General features: G+C 49.4%; 1 protein-coding gene across 2 annotated transcripts in view; it reads left to right on the top strand.

Annotated features, from left to right (window-relative positions):
- Positions 1–1,617: 1,617 nt before the first annotated feature.
- Positions 1,618–23,037, top strand: part of zgc:136908 (Transitional endoplasmic reticulum ATPase) — a 43,515-nt gene continuing 22,095 nt past the window's right edge. The window contains exons 1-14 of one of the 2 annotated variants that reach the window (XM_052528377.1): positions 1,618–2,023; positions 3,288–3,399; positions 9,878–10,050; positions 10,937–11,079; positions 12,166–12,296; positions 12,728–12,859; positions 14,683–14,785; positions 15,128–15,261; positions 16,867–17,002; positions 17,141–17,253; positions 19,136–19,300; positions 19,666–19,788; positions 21,470–21,548; positions 21,641–21,774. In XM_052528377.1, the coding sequence (XP_052384337.1) occupies positions 2,001–2,023; positions 3,288–3,399; positions 9,878–10,050; positions 10,937–11,079; positions 12,166–12,296; positions 12,728–12,859; positions 14,683–14,785; positions 15,128–15,261; positions 16,867–17,002; positions 17,141–17,253; positions 19,136–19,300; positions 19,666–19,788; positions 21,470–21,548; positions 21,641–21,774 (1,701 nt within the window). In that variant the 5' untranslated portion in view covers positions 1,618–2,000. The remainder of the gene's footprint in view (positions 2,024–3,287; positions 3,400–9,877; positions 10,051–10,936; positions 11,080–12,165; positions 12,297–12,727; positions 12,860–14,682; positions 14,786–15,127; positions 15,262–16,866; positions 17,003–17,140; positions 17,254–19,135; positions 19,301–19,665; positions 19,789–21,469; positions 21,549–21,640; positions 21,775–23,037) is intronic. The other variant, XM_052528376.1, reaches the window with a different exon arrangement.

The raw sequence follows: 23,037 nt of genomic DNA, 5'->3' as shown, positions 1-23,037 counted from the left end.
TATTACCAATGTCAGAACATGGTACTAACCTGTCTATTACCAATGTCAGAACATGGTACTAACCTGTCTATTACCAATGTCAGAACGTGGTACTAACCTGTCTATTACCAATATCAGAACATGGTACCGTCCATTAACCAATATCAGAACATGGTACTAACCACATGGTACTAACCTGTCCATTACCAATATCAGAACATGGTACTAAACGGTCTATTACCAATATCAGAACATGGTACTAACCTGTCCATTACCAATATCAGAACATGGTACTGTCCATTACCAATATCAGAACATGGTACTGTCTATTACCAATATCAGAACATGGTACTAACCTGTCCATTACCAATATCAGAACATGGTACTAACCACATGGTACTAACCTGTCCATTACCAATATCAGAACATGGTACTAACCTGTCTATTACCAATATCAGAACTTGGTACTAACCTGTCTATTACCAATATCAGAACATGGTACTAACCTGTCTATTACCAATATCAGAACATGGTACTAACCTGTCCATTACTAATATCAGAACATGGTACTGTCCATTACTAATATCAGAACATAGCACTAACCTGTCCATTACCAATATCAGAACATGGTACTAACCTGTCCATTACCAATATCAGAACATGGTACTGTCCATTACTAATATCAGAACATGGTACTAACCTGTCTATTACCAATATCAGAACATGGTACTAACCTGTCTATTACCAATATCACAACTTGGTACTAACCTGTCTATTACCAATGTCAGAACATGGTACTAACCTGTCCATTACCAATATCAGAACATGGTACTAACCTGTCCATTACCAATATCACAACATGGTACTAACCTGTTCATTACCAATATCAGAACATGGTACTAACCTGTCCATTACCAATATCACAACATGGTACTAACCTGTTCATTACCAATATCAGAACATGGCACTAACCTGTCCATTACCAATATCAGAACATGGCACTAACCTGTCCATTACCAATATCAGAACATGGTACTAAACTGTCCATTACCAATATCATAACATGGCACTAACCTGTCCATTACCAATATCAGAACATGGCACTAAACTGTCCATTACCAATATCAGAACATGGCACTAAACTGTCCATTACCAATATCAGAACATGGCACTAAACTGTCCATTACCAATATCAGAACATGGCACTAAACTGTCCATTACCAATATCAGAACATGGCACTAAACTGTCCATTACCAATATCAGAACATGGTACTAACCTGTCCAATACCAATATCACAACATGGTACTAAACTGTCTACTGCCAATATCAGAACATGGTATTGGTATGGTTGTGTGTGTGTGTGTGTGTGTGTGTGTGTGTGTGTGTGTGTGTGTGTGTGTGTGTGTGTGTGTGTGTGTGTGTGTGTGTGTGTGTGTGTGTGTTATGGAGTAATGGGGAGTGTCTGGCCGGGAGGAGAGGAGGGTGGGGGCATATGGTATGATATCTGTTCCGCACTGGGCCACCTTCCAGAGTATGTGAAGGGTGGGGGTCGAGGTGGGACGGGGAGGGAGGGAGGAGAGACGCTCAACAAGGGGGAAGGAGGCAGAGAGAGGGACTTTCCCTAGACAGACCTGACCCCCAGCCACAGAGAACACTGTCTGCAGAGAGAGAAGACCAAACTACTGAGCTCTACCTCAGAGATATCCAGGAGAGACCAGAACTAGAGACTCAGAACTTGACCCAGACATTCAGGACCCAACACCTAGGACCCAGGGCTCTTTAACTAGGCTCAGGACTCTGACCCAAACCCAACACCCAGACCCAGGACTAGACCCAGACATCCAGGACCCAACACCTAGGACCCAGGGCTCTTTAACTAGGCTCAGGACTCTGACCCAAACCCAACACCCAGACCCAGGACTAGACCCAGACATCCAACCACAGAACCAGGGAGGGTACTCTGACCCATAAAGGATCTAGGAGCGGGTTCTGTTACACAGGAACTCTCCATACCCAGCCATGCCTGCCCCTGGAGGAACAGAGTGAGTAATACAACTGTTGTAACTAGCTTAACTAAATCACAAGGGTAACAGAGTACTATAACAGTGTTATAACTAGCTTAACTAAATCACCAGGGTAACAGAGTACTATAACAGTGTTGTAACTAGCTTAACTAAATCACAATGGTAACAGAGTACTATAACAGTGTTATAACTAGCTTAACTAAATCACAAGGGTAACAGAGTACTATAACAGTGTTGTAACTAGCTTAACTAAATCACCAGGGTAACAGAGTACTATAACAGTGTTATAACTAGCTTAACTAAATCACCAGGGTAACAGAGTACTATAACAGTGTTGTAACTAGCTTAACTAAATCACCAGGGTAACAGAGTACTATAACAGTGTTATAACTAGCTTAACTAAATCACCAGGGTAACAGAGTACTATAACAGTGTTGTAACTAGCTTAACTAAATCACAAGGGTAACAGAGTACTATAACAGTGTTGTAACTAGCTTAACTAAATCACCAGGGTAACAGAGTACTATAACAGTGTTATAACTAGCTTAACTAAATCACCAGGGTAACAGAGTACTATAACAGTGTTGTAACTAGCTTAACTAAATCACAAGGGTAACAGAGTACTATAACAATGTTGTAACTAGCTTAACTAAATCACCAGGGTAACAGAGTACTATAACAGTGTTGTAACTAGCTTAACTAAATCACCAGGGTGACAGAGTACTATAACAGTGTTGTAACTAGCTTAACTAAATCACCAGGGTAACAGAGTACTATAACAGTGTTGTAACTAGCTTAACTAAATCACCAGGGTAACAGAGTACTAAATCACCAGGGTAACATTCATTAGGTATCAAACGGACTGGCACTACCTGAACTTGACCAATAAGAAACACTCACATTTGTTTTTCATTTCAAAATGTTTTGCTAAGTTGTGCACTAATGACTATGACCCACGTTTCCATTCTGCTCTTGGTCTTATTACATCCATGAAGCAATAAGGGCTGAGATGAGGCCAGGACAGGTCTGTCCTCTACTCTTTGTAAACAGAGCTGTAGACTGGGCTAAATTCAGATCATCGTCACATGGAGAAACAGGAGCTATGTGGGGCAAGTGTGTGTGTGTGTGGGTGTGTGATTCTCTCTCTCTGTGTGTGTGTGTGTGTGTGTGTGTGTGTGTGTGTGTGTGTGTGTGTGTGTGTGTGTGTGTGTGTGTGTGTGTGTGTGTGTGTGTGTGTGTGTGTGTGTGTGTGTGTGTGTGTGTAACTGTATGTGTGTTGTAGTCCTAAGGGGGAGGATTTCTCCACTGCTATCCTGAAGCAGAAACACAGACCCAATAGACTGGTGGTGGATGAAGCCCACAATGAAGACAACAGCATCGTCAGCCTCTCACAGGTGTGTTACCAGTTTCAGTTGTGTGTGTTTACATTTACATTTACACTTAAGTCATTTAGCAGACGCTCTTATCCAGAGCGACTTACAAATTGGTGCATACACCTTATGACATCCAGTGGAACAGCCACTTTACAATAGTGCATCTAAATCTTTTTAGGGGGTGAGAAGGATTACTTACCCTATCCTAGGTATTCCTTGAAGAGGTGGGGTTTCAGGTGTCTCCGGAAGGTGGTGATTGACTCCGCTGTCCTGGCGTCGTGAGGGAGTTTGTTCCACCATTGGGGGCCAGAGCAGCGAACAGTTTTGACTGGGCTGAGCGGGAACTGTACTTCCTCAGTGGTAGGGAGGCGAGCAGGCCAGAGGTGGATGAACGCAGTGCCCTTGTTTGGGTGTAGGGCCTGATCAGAGCCTGGAGGTACTGAGGTGCCGTTCCCCTCACAGCTCCGTAGGCAAGCACCATGGTCTTGTAGCGGATGCGAGCTTCAAATGGAAGCCAGTGGAGCGAGCGGAGGAGCGGGGTGACGTGAGAGAACTTGGGAAGGTTGAACACCAGACGGGCTGCGGCGTTCTGGATGAGTTGTAGGGGTTTAATGGCACAGGCAGGGAGCCCAGCCAACAGCGAGTTGCAGTAATCAAGACGGGAGATGACAAGTGCCTGGATTAGGACCTGCGCCGCTTCCTGTGTGAGGCAGGGTCGTACTCTGCGGATGTTGTAGAGCATGAACCTACAGGAACGGGACACCGCCTTGATGTTAGTTGAGAACGACAGGGTGTTGTCCAGGATCACGCCAAGGTTCTTAGCGCTCTGGGAGGAGGACACAATGGAGTTGTCAACCGTGATGGCGAGATCATGGAACGGGCAGTCCTTCCCCGGGAGGAAGAGGAGCTCCGTCTTGCTGAGGTTCAGCTTGAGGTGGTGATCCGTCATCCACACTGATATGTCTGCCAGACATGCAGAGATGCGATTCGCCACCTGGTCATCAGAAGGGGGAAAGGAGAAGATTAATTGTGTGTCGTCTGCATAGCAATGATAGGAGAGACCATGTGAGGTTATGACAGAGCCAAGTGACTTGGTGTATAGCGAGAATAAGAGAGGGCCTAGAACAGAGCCCTGGGGGACACCAGTGGTGAGAGCGCGTGGTGAGGAGACAGATTCTCGCCACGCCACCTGGTAGGAGCGACCTGTCAGGTAGGACGCAATCAAGCGTGGGCCGCGCCGGAGATGCCCAACTCGGAGAGGGTGGAGAGGAGGATCTGATGGTTCACAGTATCGAAGGCAGCCGATAGGTCTAGAAGGATGAGAGCAGAGGAGAGAGAGTTAGCTTTAGCAGTGCGGAGCGCCTCCGTGATACAGAGAAGAGCAGTCTCAGTTGAATGACTAGTCTTGAAACCTGACTGATTTGGATCAAGAAGGTCATTCTGAGAGAGATAGCGGTAGAGCTGGCCAAGGACGGCACGCTCAAGAGTTTTGGAGAGAAAAGAAAGAAGGGATACTGGTCTGTAGTTGTTGACATCGGAGGGATCGAGTGTAGGTTTTTTCAGAAGGGGTGCAACTCTCGCTCTCTTGAAGACGGAAGGGACGTAGCCAGCAGTCAGGGATGAGTTGATGAGCGAGGTGAGGTAAGGGAGAAGGTCTCCGGAAATGGTCTGGAAAAGAGAGGAGGGGATAGATAGGGTCAAGCGGGCAGGTTGTAGGGCGGCCGGCCGTCACAAGACGCGAGATTTCATCTGGAGAGAGAGGGGAGAAAGAGGTCAGAGCACAGGGTAGGGCAGTGTGAGCAGAACCAGCGGTGTCGTTTGACTTAGCAAACGAGGATCGGATGTCGTCGACCTTCTTTTCAAAATGGTTGACGAAGTCATCTGCAGAGAGGGAGGAGGGGGGGGAGGAGGATTCAGGAGGGAGGAGAAGGTGGCAAAGAGCTTCCTAGGGTTAGAGGCAGATGCTTGGAATTTAGAATGGTAGAAAGTGGCTTTAGCAGCAGAGACAGAGGAGGAAAATGTAGAGAGGAGGGAGTGAAAGGATGCCAGGTCCGCAGGGAGGCGAGTTTTCCTCCATTTCCGCTCGGCTGCCCGGAGCCCTGTTCTGTGAGCTCGCAATGAGTCGTCGAGCCACGGAGCGGGAGGGGAGGACCGAGCCGGCCTGGAGGATAGGGGACATAGAGAGTCAAAGGATGCAGAAAGGGAGGAGAGGAGGGTTGAGGAGGCAGAATCAGGAGATAGGTTGGAGAAGGTTTGAGCAGAGGGAAGAGATGATGAGTAGCGGGGGAGAGAGAGCGAAGGTTGGGACGGCGCGATACCATCCGAGTAGGGGCAGTGTGGGAAGTGTTGGATGAGAGCGAGAGGGAAAAGGATACAAGGTAGTGGTCGGAGACTTGGAGGGGAGTTGCAATGAGGTTAGTGGAAGAACAGCATCTAGTAAAGATGAGGTCAAGTGTATTGCCTGCCTTGTGAGTAGGGGGAAGGTGAGAGGGTGAGGTCAAAAGAGGAGAGGAGTGGAAAGAAGGAGGCAGAGAGGAATGAGTCAAAGGTAGACGTGGGGAGGTTAAAGTCGCCCAGAACTGTGAGAGGTGAGCCGTCCTCAGGAAAGGAGCTTATCAAGGCATCAAGCTCATTGATGAACTCTCCAAGGGAACCTGGAGGGCGATAAATGATAAGGATGTTAAGCTTGAAAGGGCTGGTAACTGTGACAGCATGGAATTCAAAGGAGGCGATAGACAGATGGGTAAGGGGAGAAAGAGAGAAAGACCACTTGGGAGAGATGAGGATCCCGGTGCCACCACCCCGCTGACCAGAAGCTCTCGGGGTGTGCGAGAACACGTGGGCGGACGAGGAGAGAGCAGTAGGAGTAGCAGTGTTATCTGTGGTGATCCATGTTTCCGTCAGTGCCAAGAAGTCGAGGGACTGGAGGGAGGCATAGGCTGAGATGAACTCTGCCTTGTTGGCCGCAGATCGGCAGTTCCAGAGGCTACCGGAGACCTGGAACTCCACGTGGGTCGTACGCGCTGGGACCACCAGATTAGGGTGGCCGCGGCCACGCGGTGTGGAGCGTTTGTGTGGTCTGTGCAGAGAGGAGAGAACAGGGATAGACAGACACATAGTTGACAGGCTACAGAAGAGGCTACGCTAATGCAAGGAGATTGGAATGACAAGTGGACTACACGTCTCGAATGTTCAGAAAGTTAAGCTTACGTAGCAAGAATCTTATTGACTAAAATGATTAAAATGATACAGTACTGCTGAAGTATGCTAGCTGGCAGTAGCTGCGTTGTTGACACTACACTAATCAAGTCGTTCCGTTGAGTGTAATAGTTTCTACAGTGCTACTATTCGGGGCTAGCTGGCTAGCTAGCAGTGTTGATTACGTTACGTTGCGTTAAAGAACGACAATAGCTGGCTAGCTAACCTAGAAAATCGCTCTAGACTACACAATTATCTTTGATACAAAGACGGCTATGTAGCTAGCTATGTAGCTAGCTACGATCAAGCAAATCAAACCGTTGTGCTGTAATGAAATGAAATGAAAATGTGATACTACCTGTGGAGCGAAGCGGAATGCGACCGGGTTGTTGAGTGCAGAAGTTATATTCGGTAGACGTTGGCTAGCTGTTAGCTGTTAGCTAGCTAGCAGTGTCTCCTACGTTAAGGACGACAAATAGCTGGGTAGCTGTTAGCTGTTAGCTAGCTAGCAGTGTCTCCTACGTTAAGGACGACAAATAGCTGGCTAGCTGTTAGCTGTCAGCTAGCTAGCAGTGTCTCCTACGTTAGGACGACAAATAGCTGGCTAGCTGTTAGCTGTTAGCTAGCTAGCAGTGTCTCCTACGTTAAGGACGACAAATAGCTGGCTAGCTAAACTCGTTGCCAGTTTCAGCTGTATGTGTTACCAGTCTCAGGTGTGTGTGTTACCAGTTTCAGTTGTGTGTGTTACCAGTCTCAGGTGTGTGTGTTACCAGTCTCAGGTGTGTGTGTTACCAGTCTCAGGTGTGTGTATTACCAGTTTCAGTTGTGTGTGTTACCAGTCTCAGGTGTGTGTGTTACCAGTCTCAGGTGTGTGTGTTACCAGTTTCAGTTGTGTGTATTACCAGTCTCAGGTGTGTGTGTTGCCAGTCTCAGGTGTGTGTGTTGCCAGTCTCAGGTGTGTGTATTACCAGTCTCAGGTGTGTGTGTGTTGCCAGTCTCAGGTGTGTGTGTTACCAGTCTCAGGTGTGTCTGTGTGTTACCATAATTTAAAATGTATGACATATTTTTTGGGGGGGGGTCACTGGACTACACACAATACCCCATCCTGTCAAAGTGGAATCGTTTTTCTAAATGTTTACTAATTCATTCAAAATGAAAGATGAAATATCTTGAGTCAATAAGTGTTCAACCCCTTTGTTACGGCAAGCCTATTTTTGAATGACTACCTCACCCCACACATGCTATTATCTGTAAGGTCCCACAGTCGAGCAGTGAATTTCAAACACAGATTCAACCACAAAGACCAGAAAGGTTTTCCAATGCCTTGCAAAGAAGAGCACACGTTGGTAGATGGGTAAGCATTTCAAAAAGCCAACATTGAAAGTCCCTTTCAACATGGTGAAGTTATTAATTACACTTCGGATAGTGTATCAATACAGCCAGTCACTACAAAGATACAGGCGTCCTTCCCAACTCAGTTGCCGGAGAGGAAGGAAACCGCTCAGGGTTTTTCACCAATGGTGACTTTAAAACAGTTACAGAGTTTAATGGCTGTGATGGGAGAAAACTGAGGATGGATAGACAACATTTTAGTTAGTCTGCACAGAATAAAAAGATTCCAAAACATGCATCCTGTTTGCAACAAAGCAGTGAAGTAATACTGCAAAATATGTGGCAAAGCAATTCACTTTTTGTCCTGAATACAAAGTGTTATGCTACACAACACATCACTGAGTACCACTCTCCATATGTTCAAGCATAGTGGTGACTGCATCATGTTATGGGTATGCTTGTAATCATTAAAGACTGGGGAATTTTTCAGGATAAAAAATCAACGGAATGGAGCAAAGCACAGGCAACATCCTAGAGGAAAACCTGGTTCAGTCTGTTTTCCACCAGACACTGGGATATTAATTCACCTTTCAGCAGGACAATAACCTAAAACACAAGACCAAATCAACACTGGAGTTGCTCACCAAGAGTGGCAGAGTTACAATTTTGATTTAAATCACATTGAAAATATATGGCAAGATGTGAAAATGGTTGTATAGCAATGAACAACAACCAATTTGACGGAGCTTGAAGAATTTAGAAAAGAATCATGTGCAAATGTGGCACAATCCAGGTGTGGATTAACCCAGAAACCCTCACAGCTGTAATCGCTCTTAGAGATTTACCCAGAAACCCTCACAGCTGTAATCGCTCTTAGAGATTTACCCCAAAAAAACTCACAGCTGTAATCGCTCTTAGAGATTTACCCAGAAACACTCACAGCTGTAATCACTCTTAGAGATTTACCCAAAAAACCCTCACAGCTGTAATCGCTCTTAGAGATTTACCCAGAAACACTCACAGCTGTAATCGCTCTTAGAGATTTACCCAGAAACACTCACAGCTGTAATCGCTCTTAGAGATTTACCCAGAAACACTCACAGCTGTAATCGCTCTTAGAGATTTACCCAGAAACACTCACAGCTGTAATCGCTCTTAGAGATTTACCCAGAAACACTCACAGCTGTAATCGCTCTTAGAGATTTACCCAGAAACACTCACAGCTGTAATCGCTCTTAGAGATTTACCCAGAAACACTCACAGCTGTAATCGCTGCCAAAGGTGCTTCTACAAAGTATTGACTCAGGGGTGTGAATACTTCAGAAATTTTCATATTTTTATACTTCATTTTCATTACTTTTGCAAACACCACACTTTTTTTTTGTCATAATGGGGTAATGTGTGTGGATGGGTGAGAAAAAAACGCTATTTAATCCATTTTGAATTCAGGCTGCAACACAATAAAGTGTGGAATAAGTCAAGGCACTGTGTGTCCAGTCACCAGCGTGTGTATTACTTCCTGTGTCTCCAGTCTCCAGCGTGTGTATTACTTCCTGTGTCTCCAGCGTGTGTATTACTTCCTGTACCTCCAGTCTCCAGCGTGTGTATTACTTCCTGTGTCTCCAGCGTGTGTATTACTTCCAGTCTCCAGCGTGTGTATTACTTCCTGTGTCTCCAGTCTCCAGCGTGTGTATTACTTCCTGTGTCTCCAGTCTCCAGCGTGTGTATTACTTCCTGTGTCTCCAGCGTGTGTATTACTTCCAGTCTCCAGCGTGTGTATTACTTCCTGTGTCTCCAGTCTCCAGCGTGTGTATTACTTCCTGTGTCTCCAGTCTCCAGCGTGTGTATTACTTCCTGTGTCTCCAGTCTCCAGCGTGTGTATTACTTCCTGTGTCTCCAGTCTCCAGCGTGTGTATTACTTCCTGTGTCTCCAGTCTCCAGCGTGTGTATTACTTCCTGTGTATCCCAGGCGAAGACAGAGGAGCTGCAGTTGTTCCGTGGCGACACGGTGGTCCTGCGGGGGAGGAAGCGGCGTGAGACGGTGTGTATCGTGTTGACAGACGACACCTGTCCAGACGAACGCGTCCGCATGAACCGCATCACACGCAACAACCTGAGGGTACGCCTCGGTGATGTCATCAGGTAGGCTACTGTACTGATCACCTGTGTGATGTCATCAGGTAGGCTACTGTACTGATCACCTGTGTGATGTCATCAGGAAGGCTACTGTACTGATCACCTGTGTGATGTCATCAGGTAGGCTACTGTACTGATCACCTGTGTGATGTCATCAGGTAGGCTACTGTACTGATCACCTGTGTGATGTCATCGAGTAGACTACTGTACTGATCACCTGTGTGATGTCATTGGGTAGACTACTGTACTGATCACCTGTGTGATGTCATTGGGTAGACTACTGTACTGATCACCTGTGTGATGTCATCAGGTAGGCTACTGTACTGATCACCTGTGTGATGTCATCGAGTAGACTACTGTACTGATCACCTGTGTGATGTCATTGGGTAGACTTCTGATTAGAGATATACAATTCCGGTAAGTTTCCCAGGCTTTCCAGACATCCTGGTCGGAGGATTCCAGGAATGTTCTAACCAGGATTTCTGGGAAATTTGGCAAATGCCTGTGTGCTGACTCTATATGGATGCAGGTAGGAAGCCTAGCAGTTAAGAGCCATTGGCTTTTAACCAACAGGTCGCTGGTCCGAATCCCCGAGACGACTAGGTGAAAAGTCTGTCTAAAAAAAATCACATTGAATGCTGATGTGCCTTTGAGCAAGGCACTTAACCCTGATTCCTCCTGTTAGTCACTCTGGATAAGAGCATCTGCTAAATGACTAAAGAGTAAAATGTCTGATTACTCTGAACCGGATTATATTTACATTTTAGTCAGTCACAAATTGAGTCTATTTTTGGCCTAAAAAGCACTTTCAATGAAGATTCTGTGTGTGTGTGTGTGTGTCTGTGTGTGTCTGTGTCTGTGTGTGTGTGTGTCTGTGTGTGTGTGTGTCTAGTGTCCATGCATGCCCAGATGTGAAGTACGGCGTGCGTATCCATGTCCTGCCGATAGATGACACCATCGAAGGGTTAACGGGAAACCTGTTCGACGTCTTCCTGAAACCCTATTTCTTGGAAGCATATCGGCCTGTACACAAAGGTACTCATAACTGTTGTACAAAAAGGTAGACCAACCCTACTGGCGCTTACACAAAGGTACTCATAACTGTTGTACAAAAAGGTAGACCAACCCTACTGGCCCTTACACAGAGGTACTCATAACTGTTGTACAAAAAGGTAGAGAGACCCTACTGGCGCTTACACAAAGGTACTCATGACTGTTGTACAAAAAGGTAGACCAACCCTACTGGCGCTTACACAGAGGTACTCATAACTGTTGTACAAAAAGGTAGAGAGACCCTACTGGCGCTTACACAAAGGTACTCATGACTGTTGTACAAAAAGGTAGACCAACCCTACTGGCGCTTACACAGAGGTACTCATAACTGTTGTACAAAAAGGTAGAGAGACCCTACTGGCGCTTACACAAAGATACTCATAACTGTTGTACAAAAAGGTAGACCAACCCTACTGGCCCTTACACAAAGGTACTCATAACTGTTGTATAAAAAGGTAGACCGACCCTACTGGCCCTTACACAGAGGTACTCGTAACTGTTGTACAAAAAGGTAGACCGACCCTACTGGCCCTTACACAGAGGTACTCATGACTGTTGTACAAATAGGTAGACCGACCCTACTGGCCCTTACACAGAGGTACTCGTAACTGTTGTACAAAAAGGTAGACCGACCCTACTGGCCCTTACACAGAAGTACTCGTAACTGTTGTACAAATAGGTAGACCGACCCTACTGGCCCTTACACAGAGGTACTCGTAACTGTTGTACAAAAAGGTAGAGCGACCCTACTGGCCCTTACACAGAGGTACTCGTAACTGTTGTACAAAAGGGTAGACCGACTCTACTGGCCCTTACACAGAGGTACTCATAACCTTTGTCTATGAATTGTTTATATAATGTATAACTTATTATATAACTTCTGATATTCCATTAAGTGGTTCTAACTTTTTCTAACATTTTCTGACCTTCTATAAACTGGCAACAAGACTAGTAGTCCTACAGCTGATAATGAATTACAACACTGTAATTCAACTAGCAGTTCACTATTTGTAAGTAGCTGTTTAGTTGTTAGTTGTTGAGTAGCTGTCATCATTGTTGTGTTGCTAGGCGACATCTTCCTGGTGCGAGGGGGCATGCGGGCTGTGGAGTTCAAGGTGGTGGAGACAGACCCCGCCCCCCACTGCATTGTCTCCCCGGATACCGTCATCCACTGCGAGGGACAGCCAATCAACAGAGAGGTCTCTTTGTAAAATCACACTTTTTTATTGAATTGGGCCAAAACAAACTCTACAACAGGGGAGTCCAACTCATTCCATGGAGGGCCCAGTGTCGGCTGGTTTTGGTGTCTTCTTTTAAGACCTAGACACCCAGGTGAGGAGAGTTCCTAACTAATTCATTACAAGCACAAGGGATCAAGCACAAGGGAGGAGAGAGAACCGACTGCCACAGACACACGGTTTACAGGAATTGAGTTTGACAACCCTGCTCTAAAATGTTGTTAACATTTCCCAAGCTGAATGTCTGACTGAATGATTGACGGCATGTTGTACCTGTGAGGGTCTCATATTGTCTTCCCTTGCCCCTGATGGGTCGAGGAGGAAAGTCTGAATGATTGACAGAATGTTCTCCCTGTGAGGGTCTCATATTGTCTTTCCCCTGCCCCTGATAGGACGAGGAGGAGAGTCTGACTGACGTAGGCTATGATGACATTGGAGGTTGTCGTAAACAGTTAGCTCAAATCAAAGAAATGGTGGAGCTTCCCCTCAGACATCCTGGACTATTCAAGGCTATAGGAGTCAAGGTGATATATCCATCCCTCTATTTATACCTCTATCTGTCTGTTCTGTCCGTCCATCCACCCATCCCATTTCAAAGCTCCCGAGTGGCGCAGCGGTCTAAGGCACTGCATCTCAGTGCTAGAGGCGTCACTATAGACCCAGGTTCGATCCCGGGCTGTTTTACAACCGGCCGTGATATGGAGTCCCATAGGGCGGCGCGCATTTGGCCCAGCGCCGTCGGGTTAGGGGAGGGTTTGGCCCAGCGCCGTCCGGGTTAGGGGAGGGTTTGGCCCAGCGCCGTCTGGTTAGGGGAGAGTTTGGCCCAGCGCCGTCGGGTCAGGGGAGGGTTTGGCCCAGCGCCGTCGGGTCAGGGGAGGGTTTGGCCCAGCGCCGTCCGGGTTAGGGGAGGGTTTGGGTTAGGGGAGGGTTTGGCCCAGCGCCGTCCGGGTTAGGGGAGGGGCCCAGCGCCGTCCGGGTTAGGGAGGGTTTGGCCCAGCGCCGTCCGGGTTAGGGGAGGGGGTTTGGCCCAGCGCCGTCGGGTCAGGGGAGGGTTTGGCGCCGTCGGGTCAGGGGAGGTTTGGCCCAGCGCCGTCGGGTTTGGCCCAGCGCCGTCCGGGTCAGGGGAGGGTTTGGCCCAGCGCCGGGGTCAGGGGAGGTTTGGCCCAGCGCCGGGTTAGGGAGGGTTTGGCCCAGCGCCCAGGGTCAGGGAGGGTTTGGCCCAGGTTAGGGCCGAGGGTTTGGGAGGGTTTGGCCCAGCGCCGGGAGGTTTGGCCGGGTTAGGGGAGGGTTTGGCCCAGCGCCGTCGGGTTAGGGGAGGGTTTGGCCCAGCGCCGTCGGGGTCAGGGGAGGGTTTGGCCCAGCGCCGTCCGGGTTAGGGGAGGGTTTGGCCCAGCGCCGTCCGGGTCAGGGGAGGGTTTGGCCCAGGGAGGGTTTGGCCCAGCGCCGTCGGGTTAGGGGAGGGTTTGGCCCAGCGCTGTCCGGGTTAGGGGAGGGTTTGGCCCAGCGCGAGTTTGGCCAGTTAGGGGAGGGTTTGGCCCAGCGCCGTCGGGTTAGGGGAGGGTTTGGCCCAGCGCCGTCGGGTTGGCCCCAGCGCCGTCCGGGTTAGGGGAGGGTTTGGCCCAGCGCCCGGGTCAGGGTTAGGGTCCGGGTTAGGGAGGGTTTGGCCCAGCGCCGGGGTAGGGGAGGTCATTTCCGGGTTAAAGGGTAAGAGGGGAGGGTTTGTTCTTAACTGACTTGCCTAGTTAAGTAAAGGATTTTTAAAAAATTGATTGGGTTCATTCAGCCTCCTCAGGGGAGGGTCTTGGCCCAGCGCCCGTCTCCCCTCTCCCCAGCCCGTCCGGGTTAGGGGAGGGTTTGGCCCAGCGCCGTCGGGTTAGGGGAGGGTTTGGCCCAGCCCCCAGCGCCGTCCGGGTTAGGGGAGGGTTTGGCCCCGCCCCTGGGGTAGGATGTCATTTTAAAATAAGAATTTGTTCTTAACTGACTTGCCTAGTTAAGTAAAGGATTTTTAAAAAATTGATTGATTCATTCAGCCTCCTCCCTCTCCTCTCCTCTCCTCTCCTCTCCCCTCCCTCCTCCCTCCCCTCCCCTCCCCTCCCTCTCCTCTCCTCTCCTCTCCTCCCTCTCCCCTCCCCTCCCCTCCCCTCCCCTCCCCTCCCTCTCCTCTCCTCTCCCTCTCCTCTCCTCTCCTCCTCTCCCTCCCCCTCCCCTCTCCTCTCCCCTCCTCTCCCTCTCCTCTCCTCCCCCTCTCCTCTCCTCCCCCTCTCCCCTCCCCCCCTCCCCTCCCCTCTCCTCTCCTCTCCTCTCCTCTCCTCTCCTCTCCCCTCCTCTCCTCTCCTCTCCTCCCTAGCCTCCCAGGGGTATTCTGCTGTATGGACCTCCAGGTACAGGGAAGACACTGGTCGCCCGGGCCGTCGCCAACGAGACTGGAGCATTCTTCTTCCTCATCAATGGTGAGACCTCTGACCTCTAACCCCTGACCTCCTAAACCCTCTAACCCTTTACCTCTAACTCCTGACCTCGAACCTCTAACCCATCTAACCCCCAACCTAACAATACTGGAGCCTTCTTCTGATTCAGCGATGAGGGGCATCCGGTCATGTACTTCCTGTGTGTTACGGACATTCCAGTCCCCCCAGTTTACCCCAATCCATCCCCATACACCTATTCATAGGTCATAGCGTATTCTAACTCCCTCTCCAGTTAGGTTGGAGGGAAAAGACATTTTGGTTCGGGGGATTATCTTCATTCTGTCTATTCTGTCTCCTGTGTGTTACGCTGTATTGTGTCCCCAGGTCCTGAGATCATGAGTAAGATGGCCGGGGAGTCAGAGAGCAACCTGAGGAAAGCCTTCGAGGAGGCAGAGAAAAACTCTCCCGCCATTATCTTCATAGATGAACTGGATTCTATCGCGCCTAAGAGAGAGAAGGTTAGGAGGGAGGGAAAGATTGGATTCTATCGCTCCTAAGAGAGAGAATGTGAGGAGGGAGGGAAAGATTGAATACAAGTGGGGAGAAAGAAAAGCGTGTGTGTGTGTGTGTGTGTGTGTGTGTGTGTGTGTGTGTGTGTGTGTGTGTGTGTGTGTGTGTGTGTGTGTGTGTGTGTGTGTGTGTTATAACTGTGTCTGATCTAATGCAGTGGTGGAAAATGTATTCAACTGTCCTACTTGAGTAAAAGTAAAGATGCCTTAACAGAAAATGACTCAAGTAAAAGTGAGTCACCCAGTAAAATACTAGATCAGTAAAAGTATTTTTTTTACATGTTTTTAAATATGTTTTAAATATACTTAATTATCAAAAGTAAAAGTAATTGCTAAAATGTACTTAAGTATCAAAAGTAAAAGTATAAAACCATTCCAGACGCCATGATTTTCTTGTTTTTATTTATTTACGGAGAGCCAGGGTCACGCTCCAACATTCAGACATCATTTAATAACCAAGCATGTGTTTAGTGAGTCCACCAGATCAGAGGCAGTAGGGATGTGTTCTCTGTTTAGTGAGTCCACCAGATCAGAGGCAGTAGGGATGAACAGGGATGTTCTCTGTTTAGTGAGTCCACCAGATCAGAGGCAGTAGGGATGATCAGGGATGTTCTCTGTTTAGTGAGTCCACCAGATCAGAGGCAGTAGGGATGATCAGGGATGTTCTCTGTTTAGTGAGTCCACCAGATCAGAGGCAGTAGGGATGATCAGGGATGTTCTCTGTTTAGTGAGTCCACCAGATCAGAGGCAGTAGGGATAATCAGGGATGTTCTCTGTTTAGTGAGTCCACCAGATCAGAGGCAGTAGGGATGAACAGGGATGTTCTCTGTTTAGTGAGTCCACCAGATCAGAGGCAGTAGGGATGACCAGGGATGTTCTCTGTTTAGTGAGTCCACCAGATCAGAGGCAGTAGGGATAATCAGGGATGTTCTCTGTTTCGTGAGTCCACCAGATCAGAGTCAGTAGGGATGAACAGGGATGTTCTCTGTTTAGTGAGTCCACCAGATCAGAGGCAGTAGGGATGACCAGGAATGTTCTCTGTTTAGTGAGTCCACCAGATCAGAGGCAGTAGGGATGTTCTCTGTTTAGTGAGTCCACCAGATCAGAGGCAGTAGGGATGTTCTCTGTTTAGTGAGTCCACCAGATCAGAGGCAGTAGGAATGTTCTCTGTTTAGTGAGTCCACCAGATCAGAGGCAGTAGGGATGTTCTCTGTTTAGTGAGTCCACCAGATCAGAGGCAGTAGGGATGAACAGGGATGTTCTCTTGATAAGTGTGTGAATTGGACCATTTTCCTGTCTTGCTAGGCATTCAAAACGTAAAGTGTACTTTTGGGTGTCAGGGGAAATGTATGTCTTAAAAAGTACATACTTTTCTTTAGGAATGTAGTGAAGTAAAAGTTGGAGAAAAAAAATAGTAAAGTAAAGTACTGAAGTAGTACTTTAAAATATTTTTACTGAAGTACTTTCCACTACTGTGTGTTTGTGTGTGTGACAACTGTGCGTGCTTGCATACATGATTGTGTGTGTGATAACTTTGTGTTTGTGTGTGGTCAGACCCATGGGGAGGTGGAGAGGCGTATCGTATCACAGCTCCTCACCCTGATGGATGGACTGAAGCAGAGAACTCACGTTATCGTCATGGCAGCCACCAACAGACCCAACAGCATCGACCCTGCCCTGAGACGCTTCGGTTAGAGACACACACACACACTCACTCACTCACTCACTCACTCACTCACTCACTCACTCACTCACTCACTCACTCACTCACTCACTCACTCACTCACTCACTCACTAGTTAGTTAACACCTGTGTCTGTGTAACTCAGGCAGGTTTGACAGAGAGATCGACATTGGCATCCCAGACTCCACTGGTAGACTGGAGATACTGCAGATTCACACCAAGAACATGAAGCTATCTGACGACGTGGACCTGGAGAGGGTGAGGAGAGGGGAGGGGTGGAGGGGGGAGGAGAGGACCTGGAGAGGGTGAGGGGAGGGGTGGAGGGGGGGAGGAGAGGACCTGGTGAGGGTGAGGGGAGGGGGGGAGGGGGGAGGAGAGGACCTGGAGAGGGTGAGGAGAGGGGAGGGGTGGAGGGGGGAGGAGAGGACCTGGAGAGGGTGAGGGAGGGGAGGGGGGAGGGGGAGGAGAGGACCTGGTGAGGAGAGGGGAGGGGTGGAGGGGGAGGAGAGGGGAGGAGGGGTGGAGGGGGAGGAGAGGACCTGGAGGGGTGAGGAGAGGGAGGGGTGGAGGAGGGAGGAGAGGACCTGGAGAGGGTGAGGAGAGGGGAGGGGTGGAGGGGGAGGAGAGGACCTGGAGAGGGTGAGGAGAGGGAGGGGGGGGTGGAGGGGGAGGAGAGGACCTGGAGAGGGTGGGAGAGGGGAGGGGTGGAGGGGGGTGGAGGGGACCTGGAGAGGGTGGGAGAGGAGGGGGGCTGGAGGAGGAGAGGAGGGGAGAGGGAGGGAGAGGGAGATGAGGAGAGAGGGGAGAGATGGAGGAGAGATGAGGAGAGGAGAGATGAGGAGGAGAGGGAGGAGAGAGGAGAGATGAGGAGGAGAGGGGAGAGATGGAGGAGAGATGAGGAGGAGAGGGGAGAGATGGAGGAGAGATGAGGAGGAGGAGGGGGAGAGATGGAGGAGAGATGAGGAGGAGAGGGGAGAGATGGAGGAGAGATGAGGAGGAGAGGGGAGAGATGGAGGAGAGATGAGGAGGAGAGGGGAGAGATGGAGGAGAGATGAGGAGGAGAGGGGAGAGATGGAGGGAGAGAGAGAGGAGAGGGGAGAGATGGAGGAGAGATGAGAGAGGAGAGGGGGAGAGATGGAGGAGGAGGAGAGGGGAGAGATGGAGAGATGGAGGAGAGGGGAGAGATGGAGGAGAGATGAGGAGGAGAGGGAGGAGATGAGGAGGAGAGGAGGAGAAGAGGAGAGATGAGGAGGAGAGGGAGAGAGAGGAGAGAGAGGAGGAGAGGGGAGAGATGGAGGAGAGATGAGAGGAGAGGGGAGAGATGGAGGAGAGAGGAGAGAGAGGGATGAGAGAGGAGGAGAGATGAGGAGAGAGGGGAGGAGAGGGAGAGATGAGGAGGAGAGGGGGAGAGATGGAGGAGGAGAGATGAGGAGGAGGAGGGGAGAGATGGAGGAGAGAGGAGAGATGAGAGGGAGATGAGAGGAGGGAGAGATGAGAGGAGGAGAGAGGAGAGAGATGAGAGATGGAGGAGGAGGGGAGAGATGGAGGAGAGAGGAGAGATGAGGAGGAGGAGAGGAGAGGGGAGAGATGGTGGGTCGGAGAGGGTGAGAGATTGGGAGGGGGAGGAGAGGGGAGAGATGGTGGGCTCTGGGTAGTGCACTATATAGGGAATAGGGCTCTGAAAGTTCACTATATAGGGAATAGGGCTCTGGTCTAAAGTAGTTCACTATATAGGGAATAGGGCTCTGGTCTAAAGTAGTTCACTATATAGGGAATAGGGCTCTGGTCAAAAGTAGTTCACTATATAGGGAATAGGGCTCTGGTCTAAAGTAGTACTATATAGGGAATAGCTGGTCTAAAGTAGTAGGGAATAGGGCTCTGGTCTAAAGTAGTTCACTATATAGGGAATAGGGCTCTGGTCTAAAGTAGTGCACTATATAGGGAATTAGGGCTCTGGTCTAAAGTAGTGCACTATATAGGGAATAGGGCTCTAGTCTAAAGTAGTGCACTATATAGGGAATAGGGCTCTGGTCTAAAGTAGTGCACTATGTAGGGAATAGGGTGCCATGACTGGGGAATGTTTTGTGCCAGTGAAGTTGGGCCAATAAAGTTCTACTCATTGTACTGTGCTTCCTGGTAGGTTTCCATGGATGCGCATGGCCATGTGGGTTCAGACCTGGCAGCTCTGTGTTCTGAGGCGGCTCTGCAGGCCATCAGGAAGAAGATGACCCTGATTGACCTGGAGGACGACACCATTGATGCTGAACTGCTCAACTCACTGGCAGTTACCAACGATGACTTCAGGGTTAGTGGCAGCAGCACAGACCCACACTCAACCACACACACAATATAGACCTGCTCACCTCATTGTCCATCTCCCTCTCCCTCTCCCTCTCCCCTCCGTCCTTCCTTCCTTCCTTCCTTCCTTCCTTCCTTCCTTCCTTCCTTCCTTCCTTCCTTCCTTCCTTCCTTCCTTCCTTCCTTCCTTCCTTCCTCCTTCCTTCCTTCCTTCCTCCCTCCCTCCCTCCCCTCCCTCCCTCCCTCCTCCCACCCTCCCTCCCTCCCTCCCTCCCTCCTCCTCTCCCCTCTCCTTCCTCCCCCCTCTCCTCCCTCCGTCTCTCCCTCCCTCCCTTCATCCCCCCCTCCCCCTCCCTCCCTCCCTCCCTCCAGTGGGCGTTGGGGCAGAGTAACCCGTCAGCTCTGAGGGAGACAGTAGTGGAGGTTCCTAATGTTAACTGGGAGGATATAGGAGGACTGGGAGAGGTCAAGAGAGAACTGCAGGAACTAGTACAGGTAACACACACACACCTGTATCTCAACAGGTAACACACACACACCTTTATCTCAACAGGTAACACACACACACCTGTATCTCAACAGTTAACACACACACACACCTGTATCTCAACAGGTAACACACACACACCTGTATCTCAACAGGTAACACACACACACCTGTATCTCAACAGGTAACACACACACACACCTGTATCTCAACAGGTAACACACACACACCTGTATCTCAACAGGTAACACACACACACCTGTATCTCAACAGGTAACACACACACACCTGTAACTCAACAGGTAACACACACACACCTGTAACTCAACAGGTAACACACACACACCTGTATCTCAACAGGTAACACACACACACACCTGTATCTCAACAGGTAACACACACACACACACACACACATGTATCTCAACAGGTAACACACACACACCTGTATCTCAACAGGTAACACACACACACCTGTATCTCAACAGGTAACACACACACACCTGTATCTCAACAGGTAAGACACACACACACACCTTTATCTCAACAGGTAACACACACACACCTGTATCTCAACAGGTAACACACACACACACTGTATCTCAACAGGTAACACACACACACACCTGTATCTCAACAGGTAACACACACACACACCTGTATCTCAACAGGTAACACACACACACACCTGTATCTCAACAGGTAACACACACACCTGTATCTCAACAGGTAACACACACACACACACACACCTGTATCTCAACAGGTAACACACACACACACACACACCTGTATCTCAACAGGTAACACACACACACACACACACACACACACACACACACACACACACACACACACACACACACACACACACACACACACACGTATCTCAACGGGTAACACACACACACACACCTGTATCTCAACGGGTAACACACACACACACCTGTATCTCAACAGGTAACACACACACACACCTCTATAGCCTTAACAGCTGAGTAAAGACAGTAAAGACTAGTGGCTGAAAACAGCAGTTCTGATTCAACAGGACATGGCTGATATTGTGGTCAGAGGCCAAATACCAGCCACATAGGCCTAGGTGTTGTGGGTGTGGAATAGAATGAAGGTCTCTATTGGTCAGTTTTGTCTAAGTGCTTTTCTTGACCCTCCCTCCCTCCCTCCCTTTCCTCCCCCCTCTCTCCCTCCCTCCCTCCCTCCCTCCCTCTCCCTCCCTCCCTCTCTCTCCTCCCCCCTTCCTCCCTCTCGTCCCCCCTCCTCCTCCCTCCCCTCCCCCTCCCTCCCTCCCTCCCTCCCTCCCTCCTCCCCCTCCCCCCTCCCTCCCTCCCTCCCTCCCTCCCTCTCTCTCCCCCCCCTTCCTCCCTCCCTCCCCCTCTCCTCCCTCCCTCTCCTCCCCCTCCCTCCCTCCCTCCCCCCCTCTCCCTCCCTCCCTATCCTCCCTCCCTCCCTCCTCTCCTCCCTCCCTCCCTCCCCCCCTCCCTCCCTCCCCTCCCCCTATCCCCCTCCCTCCCTCCCTCTCCTCCCTATCCTCCCTCTCCCTCCCTCCCTCCCTCCCTCCTCCCTCCCCTCCCTCCCCCTCCCTCCTCCCTCCCCCCTCTCCTCCCCTCCCTCCCTCCTTCTCTCTCCTCCCCCCTCTCCTCCCTCCCTCCCTCCCTCCCCCCTCTCTCCCAGTACCCCGTGGAGTACCCAGATAAGTTCCTGAAGTTCGGTATGACCCCGTCACGAGGAGTGTTATTCTATGGACCCCCAGGTCAGAGCACACATGCAGTACACACACACACACACACACACACACACACACACACACACACACACACACACCCTGTCTCTCTCTCTTCCCAGGCTGTGGAAAGACCCTGCTAGCCAAGGCGATTGCTAATGAGTGCCAGGCCAACTTCATCTCCATCAAGGGACCTGAGCTGCTCACCATGTGGTTCGGCGAGTCAGAGGCTAATGTCAGGGACGTCTTCGACAAGGTACCACATAGCAGTGACATAGCAGTGACATAGCCTGACATAGCAGTGACATAGCAGTGACATAGCCTGACATAGCAGTGACATAGCAGTGGCATAGCCTGACGTAGCAGTGACATAGCCTGACATAGCAGTGACATAGCAGTGACATAGCCTGACATAGCAGTGACATAGCAGTGACATAGCCTGACATAGCTGTGACATAGCCTGACATAGCAGTGACATAGCCTGACATAGCAGTGACATAGCCAGACGTAGCAGTGACATAGCCTGACGTAGCAGTGACATAGCCTGACATAGCAGTGACATAGCCTGACATAGCAGTGGCATAGCAGTGACATAGCAGTGACATAGCCTGACATAGCAAATCAAATCAAATAAAATAAAATGTTATTTGTCACATACACATGGTTAGCAGATGTTAATGCGAGTGTAGCGAAATGCTTGTGCTTCTAGTTCCGACAATGCAGTGATAACCAACAAGTAATCTAACTAACAATTCCAAAACTACTGTCTTATACACAGTGTAAGGGGATAAAGAATATGTACATAAGGATATATGAATGAGTGATGGTACAGAGCAGCATACAGTAGATGGTATCGAGTACAGTATATACATATGAGATGAGTATGTAGACAAAGTAAACAAAGTGGCATAGTTAAAGTGGCTAGTGATACATGTATTACATAAGGATGCAGTCGATGATGTAGAGTACAGTATATACGTATGCATATGAGATGAATAATGTAGGGTAAGTAACATTATATAAGGTAGCATTGTTTAAAGTGGCTAGTGATATATTTACATAATTTCCCATCAATCCCATTATTAAAGTGGCTGGAGTTGGGTCAGTGTCAATGACAGTGTGTTGGCAGCAGCCACTCAATGTTAGTGGTGGCTGTTTAACAGTCTGATGGCCTTGAGATAGAAGCTGTTTTTCAGTCTCTCGGTCCCAGCTTTGATGCACCTGTACTGACCTCGCCTTCTGGATGATAGCGGGGTGAACAGGCAGTGGTTCGGGTGGTTGATGTCCTTGATGATCTTTATGGCCTTCCTGTAACATCGGGTGGTGTAGGTGTCCTGGAGAGCAGGTAGTTTGCCCCCGGTGATGCGTTGTGCAGACCTCACTACCCTCTGGAGAGCCTTACGGTTGAGGGCGGAGCAGTTGCCGTACCAGGCGGTGATACAGCCCGCCAGGATGCTCTCGATTGTGCATCTGTAGAAGTTTGTGAGTGCTTTTGGTGACAAGCCGAATTACTTCAGCC

Source organism: Oncorhynchus keta, chromosome 10, assembly GCF_023373465.1.
Source record: "Oncorhynchus keta strain PuntledgeMale-10-30-2019 chromosome 10, Oket_V2, whole genome shotgun sequence".
NCBI classification, from domain to species: Eukaryota; Metazoa; Chordata; class Actinopteri; order Salmoniformes; family Salmonidae; genus Oncorhynchus; species Oncorhynchus keta.
Note: the sequence above shows the minus strand (reverse complement) of the source record. Positions and strands in the feature narration are given on the sequence as shown.